The following is a 15299-nucleotide window of genomic DNA, read 5'->3' as shown; positions in this document are numbered from 1 at the left end:
AATATGGGGCTTAAATGAAAGGTATTTGGGAGTAGATTACGAATCTGGCATACAAAATCAGATCGAAGTGTAGGAGGTCACCCCACCCCCCAAAAGAGCCCCAAATGGGCACATGACCCATCATGACTATATGAGACTTTGTTTGTTCTGTAGAATCAAAAAATAATGAAAAGTATCCGGTGGCAGATTACAAATATGGCATAAAAAATTAGGTCCATGTAATGGGAGGTCGCCCCACCCCTAAATACCCCCAAAATGGGTACCATAGCTATATGAGATTCAAATGAAAGATATTTGGGAGTAGATTAAAAATGTGACATTAAAATTTGCGTTCAGGTCAAGGTATCGCTTTTCCTCCTACAAATACGTCGAATGGGTTAATTGACCCATTATGGCAACATGGGATTCGAATGAAAGGTATTTGAGAGTAGAAAATGAATGTGGTATCCAATTTTGGGGGTACGTCCTAAATCACCCCTTTAACTGAACTTTATTTCCGACTATAGCAATATGGTGCTGAAATTAACGATATTTGGGAGTAAAGTACGAATTTGATATCTATTTTCAGGGCAAAGTGCCGGTGGCCGCACCAGCCCCAAAACACCCTCCAAACGGTTCATATATACCGGCCATGGCAATATGGGGTTCAAAGTAAAAGGGATTTGAGGGTGGACACGAATTTGAAATCCATATTTGGGTCGAAATGTCTCCCTAAAAATCATTTCTTATTACCCAAATTTCAAAAATACCAGATCTCGAAGATTGGTAATGCGTTCGTTTGATCAATGACGACAATATTTAGCCATGTATTAGGAGAGCCGCCCCACCCCAAAATACCTCCCTATTATATAAAAGCTATTTGGGGTGGAAATTTGTTGACCGTCAATCACAACTTATTTACCGATCATGCCATTATGGGACTCATATGAAATGTTTCGGAAAGTAGAGCACGATTACTTTAATGATCAATTGGCCACGCCCGAAAAACCCCCTAAACCCGCAATATTTACCAAAACGCTAATATGGGACTCAAAAGAAAGGCATTCGGAAGTAGAGTAAAATTTACCCAGAAACCGAGCGGGGGCAAACTTCTCACACATCAGTGAGTGCTTTCCGATTCAAGTTGAGTTTATCAACGATAAGGGACCTTTTTCATAGCCGAGTCCTAACGGCGTGCCGCAGTGCGACACCTCGTTGTGGAGAATTTTTTTACAAGACCATGCATGGCATGGTACCTCGCAAATGTCGCCTGCATTAAGAGGGGATAACCACCGCTTAAATATTGTCCGAAATTCCGCCAGGATTCGAACGCAGGCGTTCAGCGCCATAGGCGGACATAAGCTACAGAAGCACGATATCCACATTCAGGGCGAAGTTAAAGAAGGCGCAGCGGAGCGGCCCCTGTCCAGCTAGTACACAATATAATAAAATTGTTTAATTGTCTTAGAATTTACGAAGATCCATAAAATTTGTATTTTAAAGGATCGTAAAGGGATATTTTGATGTGTTGCAAAGGGAAAGATGGGTAGAAAATTTTCGGTAATGTTAGCTAGTTCTCAGTTCTAGAATACTGGCTTCAGGTTTTAAATCATTAATATCTAAAAGTTCTAGAAATAGCTTTCAATTTTGATACAATAAGATTACAAAACATTTTGTCAGAGGCAAACAAAATAATTTTCAATTTAATTGCCCATAACAATTTCGAAATATATGTGCCACCAGCTAGAGAAATAAAAAAATAAAATAAAGAATATTAATAACATTGCCGTTATTGCTCCCTAAATGATTTGCCTAAGTGATCCCAGTGCAATACATTTAAATTCATTTGTGCCATAAATTCCATCATTTTGCACTTTAATGCCAATCATCATCAAAAATAGCTCAAATATCATATTCCCCTCTCGCTTTCTCCCTCTCTCTCTCTCTCTCTCTCTCTATCACGCTGTAGATGTGTCTGCAAAGGAAATTTGTAATATCGATTCCCTTTTATTATTATATTTATTTTACACCTAAGGAGCAAATGCTGACACACACGCACACACATACACACACACCTATTTTCCACCCACATTCGTAGAAAGTAAGTACTCTGTAAGTTCTGATAGCAGGAAGTAAATATGTACTAACATTCAATTTATGTTCACCTAATGTTCATAAAATCGAAACAACATTTTTGCCTAGGAATTGGTACATGGTGAAAAAAAAAAAACACAAGGCAACCTCTAAGATAAGGCAATGCAGAGTTTATATTAAATTTAGCGGTATACGGTTTATAGCAAAGATTTTTTAAAGTCATAACAACATCCAGGTGCTCAAAAAGTCAAATTCAAATACTTTTTATTAGTGTAGGTCGGTTTGAATTGTAAATGGGCCAAATCGGTTCATGTTTTGATATAGCTGCCATATAAACCGATCCTGGGTCTTGACTTCTTGAGCCTCTAGAAGGCGCAATTCTTATCCGAAATTTGTCACATTCTTAACACAGTTGTTGCAAAATTTCAGCCAAATCGGATGGGAATTGCTCCCTGTAGAGGCTCAAGAAGTCAAGACCCCAGATCGGTTTATATGGCAGCTATATCAGGTTATGGACCGATCTGAACTATTCTTAGCACAGTTGTTGAAAGTCATAACAAACCACCTCATGCAAAATTTCAGCCAAATCGGATAAGAATTGTGCCCTCTAGCGGCTCAAGAAGTCAAGATCCCAGATCGGTTGATATGGCAGCTATATCAACACGTGGACCGATTTAGCCCATTTACAATCCCAACCGACCTTCACTAATAGGAAGTATTTGTGCAAAATTTCAAGCGGCAAGCTTTACTGCTTCGAAAGTTAGCGTGCTTTCGTCAGACAGACGGACGGATGGACAGACGGACGGACATGCCTAGTTGGACTTTAAATGTCATGCCGATCAAGAATATATATACTTTATGGGCCTTAGGCGAATATTTCGATGAGTTACAAACAGAATGTCGAAATTAGTATCCCCCCATCCTATGGTGGAGGGTATAAAAAGTTGCTCTCAAAACTCATGTTTAAACTGAAAGTGAGAGCAGAGATAACGGAGGACATGTTTAGGCCTTTGATGGAGACCCATTTCTAACACGATACGATGGGACTCACGGAGACACCGGAATCTTGGAATAATGACGTTGATCGAAGGTTAATAATAACGGTCCTTAGAGACTGGATAAACCATATGCTAAGATACAGGTGGATAAAACGGGTGTGTCCCATGGCATAAATATAAGCGAGAAGGTGGCACAAGGCACGCCACAGGGGGGGCATTTTATTGCCACTCCTATTACGGATGCTGATTGAGTAGGGATTTGTACTCGTTTGCTACGCAGACCATGTTATAATACTTCTAAGGGGTAAGGATCCAAACGAGCTATGCAGAAGGGCCAAAGGGAAGTCTTAGCATAGGCGGAGCGATGAGGACCACGCCCACTAGGGCACTGGAGACTATTCTAAGGTCTCATTGCCGCAGTGGCTGCCTCAAGCTTAATTTGTATGTCAATGGGTCGGATACCTACCCATTGACATACAGATCAAGTGTGAGGCAGCCACTGCGACTATGAGACTCAAGGCGATGGAAGAATGGATTAAGGATGGGAGCAGCTCATACCATCGCGGTATAATCGACAAGAAACCTGGAAGGACGGAAAAAGGTTTGCGATCGGATACCTGAGATGAACCTTGATGTCGAGTCCGAGGCACTGCTGCCATAGGCACAGTCTTGGATTGACGGATCCCTAGTATTGCCATCTGGAAGATCATGTTACACGCATAGATTAAAGCTAGAGCACACAGAGGGCCTGGTGTCTACATCAAGAACCAGGAACTGAGATCTGTTTTAGATTGCCTGGCCATAATACGGTCCTGCAGGGGGAGATTCGGGCGATCACCGAATGCATGAAGTGGTGTGGTGCTAAGGCTAAGGACGTCGAGTGTGAACGTCTTTACCGACAGTAAAATTACCATAAGGATAATAACAACCAGTACGGTAGAGTCACGAACAGTCTGGGAGTGTAAGAAGGAGATTAACGTTTTCTCTGAGGATGGCAAAATCAGCATCGTTTGGGTTCCAGGCCATAACGGATTAAGGAGGAGTGAAAGGGCAGACGATTTGGCGGTTAAGGCCAGAGGACTGCCGTCAATAAACTTGGTTAACCCGAAGCCCTTCGGGTCGACGCAGTGCGAGTTAAGGGAGTGGGCGACGAATGCGCATTCAACATTGTGGAACAGCGAAAGGGTCGGTAGGATGGCGAAAATCTTATGGGGGGATCCAGATCGTGAGAAGACGAGGCTATTACTGAAAGGAAGCAAGAAGGAGGTCAGTACAGCTCTCGGTATCATAACGGGACACATAGGACTACGAGCTCACTTATGTAAAATCGGTGCGGCAAGTGATAGAATGTGTGGGGCATGCATGGGAAGATGATGAGACGTTGGATCATTTAACAGATCCAATCGGCACTTAGGTGGGGACACAATATTAGGCATATCAGGCATAACTTAGGGGAATGGCATTGATAACAATTAAGGATTTTGTAAGTAGCACGGAATTCCTAACTTAAAATTTTCTTTTTAAAGGTTACTTCGTAGTTTTTAGAGCGCACAACTGGCTTAGGTGTATGTCCATAGTGGCATGGGGCGGATTAATATCTGCACCCTCTGACGCCAGCTGAAGGTAGGATTTCGAATAACAAACACTCTGTCAAACATCATATCGAAACAACAGGTCCACCCTTGTATTCGAAAGCAAGGAGACTACCATCTGAAAAACTAAAAGTTGTGAAACAAGAATTCGGTTTGATGGTGAAAAAAGGAATCTGTCGCCCTTCACAAAGTCTTTGGACCGGCCCATTGCATTTAGTCAGAAAAGTAAATAGAGAATGGCGATTATACGCCACTACCCAGTGACTCATATTCAGGATTCTGGTCACAAGTTGAGGGGTAAGAAAATATTCAGCAAAGTGGACCTTGTAAAGGCTTACCAGCAGATGTCTGTCTACAAAACCGCTATTGAAAAGAGGGCAATAAGATTATTTAAGTTTCCCAGGATGCCCTTGGGTTATGTAATGCCGCACAATCCTTTTAGCGCTTTACCAAGGGCTAAATTTCTCGTATGCGTACATTGGTGATATTCTCATCGCTTCAAACCATAAATAGAAACACTATGAACACTTAAAAGAGTTATTTCAACGATTCTCTAAATTTGTAGTTACCATTAATAAGAACAAGTCTGTATTTGGTGTTTCTGCAATAGAATTTGTGGGATACTTGGTGACAACCGATGGTGTAAAGCCTCTCCCTGCAAAAGCAGAAGTTATCAAAAATCACCAATTCCCCGAAAGTGAAAAAAATTTTCGTTGATTTCTAGGGATGTTGAACTTCTATCGTCCGTTCATGCCCAATGCAGCACAGTGTAAATCTAATCTGCACGTAACTATGCTACGGCATCATAAACTGTAAAGATACAAAAATCACTTGGACTGATGAATTAGTCGACGATATTGAACAACGCAAACAGCAATTGGCCATTTTAGGCCCTTTTCCCTTATCCAAGACATAATGCCCCAACTTCGCTTTGGATAGATGAATCGGATACCGGCATGGGTGGAGTGCTAAAACAATTGGCAAATAATGAGTGAAGGTCAACTGCGTTTTATTCAAAAAAGTTCATTCCTACTTAAACCAAGCACAGTGCCTACGATAGAGAGCTTCTTGCAGCATATTTAGCTCTCAAGCATTTCCAATACTTTTTGGAGGTTAGAGTGTTCTGCATATACACCGATCACAGGGCATTAATTTAGGCTTTCAAGCTAAAGTCTGAAGATTTTGTAAGACGTGGCAGGAAGACAAAATAAACTAATTTTTATACCCTCCACCATAAGATGGGGGGTATACTAATTTCGTCATTCTGTTTGTAACTACTCGAAATATTCGTCTGAGACCCCAAAAGTATATATATTTTTGATCGTCGTGACATTTTATGTCGATCTAGCCATGTCCGTCCGTCCGTCTGTCTGTCGAAAGCACGCTAACTTCCGAAGGAGTAAAGCTAGCTGCTTGAAATTTTGCACAAATACTTCTTATTAGTGTAGGTCGATTGGTATTGTAAATGGGCCATATTGGTCCATGTTTTGATATAGCTGTCATATAAACCGATCTTGGGTCTTGAGCCTCTAGAGTGTGCAATTCTTGTCCGATTGGAATGAAATTTTGCACGACGTGTTTTGTTATCATATCCCACAACTGTGGCAAGTATAGTTCAAATCGGTCAATAACCTAATATAGCTGCCATATCAACCGATCTTGGGTCTTGACTTCTTGAGCCTCTAGAGGGCGCAATTCTTATCCGATTGGAATGAAATTTCGCACGACGTGTCTTGTTGTGATATCCTATAACTTTGCCAAGTATGGTTCAAATCGGTCAATAACCTGATATAGCTGCCATATAAACCGATCTTGGGTCTTGACTTCTTGAGCCTCTAGAGGGCGCAATTCTTATCCGATTGGAATGAAATTTTGCACGACGTGTTTTGTTATGATATCCAACAACTGTGCCAAGTATGGTTCAAATCGGTCCATAACCTGATATAGCTGCCATATAAACCGATCTTGGGTCTTGACTTCTTGAGCCTCTAGAGGGCGCAATTCTTATCCGATTTGAATGAATTTTGGCACGACGTCTTTTGTTATGATATCCAACAACTGTGGCAAGTATAGTTCAAATCGGTCAATAACCCGATATAGCTGTCATATAAACCGATGTTGGGTCTTGACTTCTTGAGCCTCTAGAGGGCGCAATTCTTATCCGATTTGAATGAATTTTGGCACGACGTGTTTTGTTATCATATCCAACAACTGTGCCAAGTATGGTTCAAATCGGTCTATAACCTGATATAGCTGTCATATAAACCGATCTTGGGTCTTGACTTCTTGAGCCTCTAGAGGGCGCAATTCTTATCCGATTGGAATGAAATTTTGCACGACGTGTTTTGTCATGATATCCAACAACTGTGCCAAGTATGGTTCAAATCGGTCCATAACCTGATGTAGCTGTCATATAAACCGATATTGGGTCTTGACTTCTTGAGCCTCTAGAGGTCGCAATTATTATCCGATTTGCCTGAAATTATGTACTACGGATCCTCTCATGTTTATTATGATCAACATACGTGTTTATTATGATCATCTGAATCGGTCTATAGCCCGATACAGCTCCCATATAAATCGATCTCTCTATTTTACTTCTTGAGCCCCCAAAGGGCGCAATTCTTATTCGAATTGGCTGCCATTTTACACAGGTCTCCCACATGTAATTTAATTGTGGTCCAAACCGGACCATATCTTGATATCGCTCGAATAGCAGAGCAAATATTTTCTTATATCCTGTTTTGCCTAAGAAGAGATGCCGGGAAAAGAACTCGACAAATGCGACCCATGGTGGAGGGTATATAAGATTCGGCAAGGCCGAACTTAGCACGCTTTTACTTGTTTTAATTTATTGCCTTTTACTTTTTCCTACCAACACCAATACCAAGCCAATTCTATTGTTCTTGCTAGGATTCGAACTCAGGCATTCAGCGTCATAGGCAGACATGCCAACCTCTGCGCCATGGTATTCTCAAGATTTACAGATGTTACAAAATGAATAACATAGTTCGTATACCGCCCTTCCTTTTGTAGGAGCGTACACCATTGCTTTAATGATAATTTACATTTATGCCAAAAATCCTTATTTTTCTAAGTGTACCACGATTTAACTTGGCTCGTTGACTTTGTGGAGATGACATTCAAAACATGCATTCAAATAGACATTTCCTTTAATGGGAAAGGCGAAATCAGGCGTTAAAGCCTCTGTCGCCCTCATATGCTCTCATGGGAAATGCTAGCAATGAGTGACACTCATACACACACACACACTCACACACAGCAGCAGCAGTTGTTAGACAAGCACAAAGCAGGCAAACCGGTGAAGCACTCTAAACATTGGTAATGCCAAAAATGCAGACACCTCATCTAAGGATAATGCTTTAACATGCAGACACATGTAGCCATGTTAACATGTGTGTTGCTATTGCTCCGATTGCCAGGACTCCAGAGAAGGTAAAAAAAAAGGCAGGAATATACCAAGTTCTAGGAGCAGCATCTGTGGTGGCGTATGCAAAACAGCGCAAAACCCATTCAACCGTATACACCTACGTGCCAACGCATTGCCACACACAAACGCACTCATAGTTGTAACAACAAACATTAAGGATAATACTCAATGAAACTTACCTTTGTTGGGTGTTGGTGTTTGGTGCTCTGCCAAAACGGTGAGATAGATGGGTGTGGGAAGGCGTGTGGTAAAGAAAACAAAAAATCAAGCAATAATAATGCAAAAAAAGTATAAGGGGAAATCTTCTACATATGTGCTTATGCAAACGAGGAAGAAGAAGAAAAGCAAGTAAGAAGATTCGACTCCATAACTGGAGTTTTTTGGTTTTAGCGGAAGTTTGCCAAGAAACCACACTTTCTTGGCGTAAGGAGTGTAAGGAAATCAACTTAAATGCTTGTAGCCGTTAAACGCCTTTTTCCAGCTATCTCAACTTTGGGTGTATGGCATAAAAATGCTAATTTTGAAGTTTTTTTCCTTCGTTTCTTTTCTTTTACCGCACCTTAAATTATTGCCTTAATGGTATTGTCATGGGGTCGGTCACTTAGCTTCTTTGCTTGATTTGTCATGGAACGGATATTTACATTAGAGTTGAAAGTGAAATGCATTAGCAGGTTTAGGATTGTGAAAAAACGATTAAAGAGCATTTTGTTCGAAAACAAAAAACAAAACAATGAAGAAAATTTAATTTTGAACTTTGGGCTAGGCTGAAATGTTCACAAGTTTTCCATGTTTATGTGTATGTGCTATTCCAAGGAGAATTCAAATCGTGTAATGGTTAAAGCTTTTGGGACATCAAGATATCTATTAAGGAGTTTCATTTAGAGTGTCCAAAGGTAAGGTTAGGTTCAATTGAAAAGAGGGTGGGGATATCAATCCGCCCCATGGCAATATGGACATACATCTAAGCCAGTAATCGGCTTAATGCACTCTCTAAACACTGGCAAGTAAATATGCATTAAGTTCGGCCGTGCTCATTATTTCAAATTTAAGCAAAATATTGGTTTGCCCAAAAAGTAATTGCGGATTTTTTAAAAGAAAGTAAATGAATTTTTTATAAAACTTAGAATGAACTTTAATCAAATATACGTTTTTTACACTTTTTTTCTAAAGCAAGCTAAAAGTAACAGCTGATAACTGACAGAAGAAAGAATGCAATTACAGAGTAACAAGCTGTGAAAAAATTTGTCAACGCCGACTATATGAAAAATCCGCAATTACTTTTTGGGCAACCAATATGAGGATCAATGCGCCTTTTAAGGCCGTTAGACCCTTAAGCTGAAGATCGGTCTCTATGGCAGCTATATCTATATATAGCCCGATCTAGACCAAATTTGGAAGACGAATGTTGGGAGTCTTAACACACTAAGCCAAGGAGCCAGGCTATGGGGCAAAATGCAAATGCAAATTTTGCCACTAAGGAACAGGGGCAAACTTCTCACATATCAATAAGTGCAGTCCGATACAAATTTTAAGCTCAATGATAAGGGACCTCTTTTTTATAGCCGAGTCTGAACGGCGTGCCGCAGTGCGACAACTCTTTGTTGCCAGCATTAGGAGGGGAAAACCACCGCTGAACATTTTTTCTGATGGTCTCGCCAGGATTCGAACCCAGGCGTTCAGCGTAATAGGCGGACATGCTAACCTTTGCGCTACGGTGGCCTCCCATTCCGTTTGTAACACCTCGAAATATTGATCTTGGACCCCATAAAGTATATATATTCTTGATCGTCTCGTGATTCTGAGTCGATCTATCCATGTCCGCCCGTTTGTCAAAATCACGATAGCGTTCGAACGCGTAAAGCTAGCCGGTTGAAAATTTGCACAAATACTTAATACTGATATCGGTCGTTGGGGATTGACTTTTTGAGCTCCTCGATTTGTCTTCTAGAGCCCTTGGAATCGATTTGGCTTAAATTTTTTACATAGTATTCTGTTGTGATTTTCATCGTACTGTGCCAAGTACGATCCAAATCGGCCTATAACCTGATATAGCTCCCATATAAACCGATCTCCCGATTTTACTTCTTGAACCCCTGGAAATCGAAATTTTTGTCCGATTTGGCTGAAATTTTACACATAGTGTTCTATTGTGACTTTCAACAACTGTACTAAGTACGGTCCAAATCGGTCTATGACCACCATGGGAACCCCATGGTGGTGGGTTCCCAAGATTCGGCCCCGCCGAACTTGGCACACTTTTACTTGTTATACCCACCACCATAGGATGGGAGTATACTAATCTAGTCATTCCGTTAGTAACACCTCGAAATATCTGTCTAGGAACCCATAAAGTATATACATATATTCCCGATCGTCTTGTCGATAATAATCGATCTAGCCATGTCCATGTCCGTCTGTCGAAATCACGATAGAGATCGAACGCGTAAAGCTAGCCGCTTGAAAATTTGCACAGTTATTTAATACAGGTGTAGGTCGTTGAGGATTTCAAATGGGCCATATCAATTCTCATCCGATTTGGCTGAAATTTTGCATGAGATGTTTTGTTATGACATCCAATAACTGTGCTAAGTATGGCGTTAGTCAGTATAGAACCTGATATAGCTGCTATATAAACCGATCTTGGGTCTTGACTTCTTGAGCCTCTAGGGGGCGCAATTCCTATCCGATTTAACTGAAATTTTGCACGTAGTGTTTTGGTATCACTTCCAACAACTGTGTTATGTATGATTTAAATCGGTCCATGTTTTGATATAGCTGCCATATAAACCGATCTTGGGTCTTGACTTCTTGGGCCTCTAGAGGGCGCAATTCTCATTTGATTTGGCTGCAATTTTGCACGAGTCGTTTTGTTATGACTTGCAATAACTGTGGTAAGTTTGATTCAAATCGGTTAATAATCTGGTATAGCTGTCATACAAACCGATCTTGGGTCTTTACTTCTTGAGCCTCTAGAGGGCGCAATTCTTGTCCAATTTAACTGAAATTTTGCATGAAGTATTTTGTTATGACTTCCAATAACTATGCTAAGTATGGCGTAAATCGGTATAAAACCTGAAATAGCTGCCATATAAACCGATCTTGGGTCTTGACTTCTTGAGCCTCTAGAGGGCGCAATTTTCATCCAATTTGGCTGACATTTTGCATGAGTCGTTTTGTTATGACTTCCAATAACTGTGCTAAGTTTGTCGTAAATCAGTATAGAACCTGATATAGCTGTCATACAAACCGATCTTGGGTCTTGACTTCTTGAGCCTCTAGAGGGCGCAATTCTTGTCCAATTTAACTGAAATTTTGCATGAAGTATTTTGTTATGACTTCCAATAACTATGCTAAGTATGGCGTAAATCGGTATAAAACCTGAAATAGCTGCCATATAAACCGATCTTGGGTCTTGACTTCTTGAGCCTCTAGAGGGCGCAATTTTCATCCAATTTGGCTGACATTTTGCATGAGTCGTTTTGTTATGACTTCCAATAACTGTGCTAAGTTTGTCGTAAATCGGTATAGAACCTGATATAGCTGTCATATAAACCGATCTGGGATCTTGACTTTTTGGGCCTCTAGAGGTCGCAATGCTCATCCGATTTGGCTGACATTTTGCACGAGGTATTTTGTTATGACTTCCAATAAATGTGCCAAGTATGACGTAAATCGGTATAGAACCTGATACAGCTGTCATATAAACCGATCTTGGGTCTTGACTTCTTGAGCCTCTAGAGGGCGCAATTCTTGTCCAATTTAACTGAAATTTTGCATATAGTGTTGTGGTATCACTTCCAACAAATGTGTTAAGTATGGCGTAAATGCGTATAGAACCTGATATAGCTGCCATATAAACCGATCTTGGGTCTTGACTTCCTGAGCCTCTAGAGAGCGCAATTCTAGTCCGATTTCACTGAAATTTTGCATGAGGTATTTTGTAATGACTTCCAATAACTGTGCTAAGTATGTCGTAAATCGGTATAGAACCTGATATAGCTGTCATATAAACCGATCTGGAATCTTGACTTTTTGGGCCTCTAGATGGCGCAATGCTCATCCGATTTGGCTGAAATTTTGTACAACAGCTTCTCTCATGACCTTCAACATACGTGTGTAATATGGTCGGAATCGATCAATAGCTTGTTACAGCTCCCATATAAACCTATCTTCCGATTTTGCTTCTTGAGCCCCTACAAGGCGCAATTCTTATACGAATGAACTGAAATATTTCGCAATGACTTCTACAATGTTCAGCATTCATGTATGATAACTTGATATAGCTCCAAAAGCATAACAGTTTATATTCAATATTCTTTTGTTTTTCTAAAAAGAGATACCGCGCATAGAACTCGCTAAATGCGATCCATGGTGGAGGTTATATAAGATTCGGCCCCGCGGAACTTAGCACGCTCTTACTTGTTAAACCTTATTTGGTTAGGTAAAATTAGGTTGACAAGAGGGCGCAGGAACTCCCTCTGACAGCCAGAGCGGGACACACACGTAGCAGATGTTTTATAGACTCCTCTGCCTCGAAGTCCTCACAGCTCCTGCAAACGTTGTTGCTTGCAATCTTCAGTCTGTCAGCATTTAGCGATCAGACTGATGATTTGCCATGTCGAACCCAATAATTGAAATGTCTGTTCTAGCCAGCTACACCAAAGCGGTTTTGGAATGCTCACAGCCCTATTGAATAGTAGGTGGACTTTTGAAGTACCGTCCACCAGACCACAACACCATATAGGTCGGACTTCTACCGTATAAACCTAATGCATGACGCGCGGTCTAAACCTCCAACTCTGGCCAATCGCTATCTAACAGGTGTATAGGGCAAGAGTTGCCTTTCTTGTCCTTTCAAAAATGTTGGATTTAAAGTTAAATTTTCTGGTATTTTGCGCTTTATGTAAATGGAATATTCTCTCCACCCAAGGAGACAGGTGCCACTGTAGGTAACTTGTATCTCCTGCTGAAAATAACTATTTTCTGTCAGAAATAACAATTTCTGTCTTTGTGTTCTGCCATGCCACTATAGACATACACCTAAGTCAGTAATCGGCTTGTTGTGCGCTCTAATTAACTATTGGGTTGCCCAAAAAGTAATTGCGGATTTTTTAAAAGAAAGTAAATGCATTTTTAATAAAGCTTGGAATGAACTTTAATCAAATATACTTTTTTTACACTTTTTTTCTAAAGCAAGCTAAAAGTAACAGCTGATAACTGACAGAAGAAAGAATGCAATTACAGAGTCACAAGCTGTGAAAAAAATTTGTCAACGCTGACTATATGAAAAATCCGCAATTACTTTTTGGGCAACCCAATATTTCTGTCTTTCTGTTCTGCCATGCCACTATAGACATACACCTAAGCCGTTAATCGGCTTGTTGCGCGCTCTAATTAACAAAAAAAGTTACCCGTAAAAGAAAATCTTAGTTTGGAATTTTTTTAACCTTGTTGGAACTTAACATTCCAACGGGAACTTAACTTTAGTACAACTACTATCACAAATTTTGTCAAGGATTTTTTGTCTATTTCAGCTAACACTACAGAAGATAATCAATTTTCAAACTACAAATAAAGGCAAGTAAGAATAGTCTTTTAATTTTATTTTATTTTTATTTTTGGCTATGATTATCTTACATGTCTACCGCCAATTGATTTTATGGCTTCTTATATACATCACCGATTACTTCAAAACAAAAGGTTTTGTGAGCCTGCATACTATGCTTGGCAAAAGTTTTCATCAGAAAAATGCCCTTATAACGGCCCTCCACATTTAGAGCAAATTCCATGGATGCATCCACTCTAAAAGGTGTAAAGTGATAAATATGCTATGCAAATAAATATCAAAGAAATTTCCAATTACGATGACTTTATGGCGGTAGTATCATGAAGCAATACTTACTCCATAATGAGTCAAACATAACCTTTCATCTTCCGGTACATATTTAAACCACCACTGATACCACAAAGTCGTTGGATTGAACATGGAGCTACAGAAGTTTTTGATCCGCATTGAATATGGGGTCATTTGCCAAACTCCACGTCGAAATATAAATATTTCTACTTCCAACTGCATATAAAATTAATTATACGATTATTTTTTTTTCGAAATTTTTGTATCTTACATCGATTCGATCTGTACTGTTTACACCCTGCATTTTACAAGTTGCATTGCCACCCACATCGATAGCTTCACCATCCATTTTGAAATAGAACTCAGTAGTGTCCACAATGTCATGTATCCCATTGGATGCAGGACAATTGCTGAAGATCTCCTCGTTTTCCAAAACTATTTCGTATAGCATTCCTTCGACTAATATGATCAGCAGAAGAACTTTTACCAATTCGCTTACCGGTTTATAAACTAACCACATTTTGCAACTTCTGCTTTTTTCTACTGAAGTAGCAGAGTGTACTCAAGTTGCCAGAAAATTGCTGTTATATATGGTACTTCATAAACCTTTCTATAGCTTGATTTATCAGCAACAATAAACGAATACAAAAATTTAGCAACCTGTGTTTAGGTGCGGACGAGCCACCCCCAATGTTGTTGATTATCCGAACATATCTATAATCGTTATATTGTTGTGTAATATACACACACAGTGATTATCTTTGAACAACACAATGCAGTCAATGTTAACATCTGGTCAATGGTCTAAAACCACATTGATATAGCCCATTTTTTTGCTGACTTTAGATTTTAATTCCTCATCGCTTACAAGATACGCTGAAACGTATACTATAAGCGATGGGGAGAAGACTTATTCCGCAGAAATTGGCACACACTGCCTTCCCTTCTTACTTGTGTACGCTACATAGTTGACATAGGTTGCAGTCAGCAGGCATTCACTCTTCTAGCCAGATTGCGCAGACGACCTAATGCATCCGCCCCATTCTGCTTGACTAGATGGGGCGGCAAGTAAGCTGCATGCTCGTGATGACAAGTTACTGCTTCACTGACCTCAAACTTATTATGCGGTCCTCACTATTCCCCAACTGAAAGAAAGAGATATCGATGGAGCTTGTACAGTGAATATGGATTACATCGAAAGTTATTGCGAAATATGTGTTTATTCACTTAATAATCTGCAGTAGTGTCAATACCCAGCATTTGGATAAATACCCAAGAAATATGCCACTTTTAGTGAGCATTAATCATAGGGAAAGCAAGTACAAAGACAA

General features: G+C 40.1%; 1 protein-coding gene across 1 annotated transcript in view; it reads right to left on the bottom strand.

Annotated features, from left to right (window-relative positions):
* Positions 1–14488, bottom strand: part of LOC131997055 (uncharacterized) — a 52547-nt gene extending 38059 nt beyond the window's left edge. Inside the window, exons 1-3 of the mRNA XM_059367321.1 lie at positions 14240–14488; positions 14017–14184; positions 13834–13942 (exon numbers count right to left, since the gene is read on the bottom strand). Of these exons, the coding sequence (XP_059223304.1) occupies positions 13834–13942; positions 14017–14184; positions 14240–14488 (526 nt within the window). The remainder of the gene's footprint in view (positions 1–13833; positions 13943–14016; positions 14185–14239) is intronic.
* Between the last annotated feature and the right edge of the window lie 811 nt (positions 14489–15299).

The sequence above is a fragment of the Stomoxys calcitrans genome, chromosome 4 (genome assembly GCF_963082655.1).
Source record: "Stomoxys calcitrans chromosome 4, idStoCalc2.1, whole genome shotgun sequence".
NCBI lineage: Eukaryota > Metazoa > Arthropoda > Insecta > Diptera > Muscidae > Stomoxys > Stomoxys calcitrans.
Note: the sequence above shows the minus strand (reverse complement) of the source record. Positions and strands in the feature narration are given on the sequence as shown.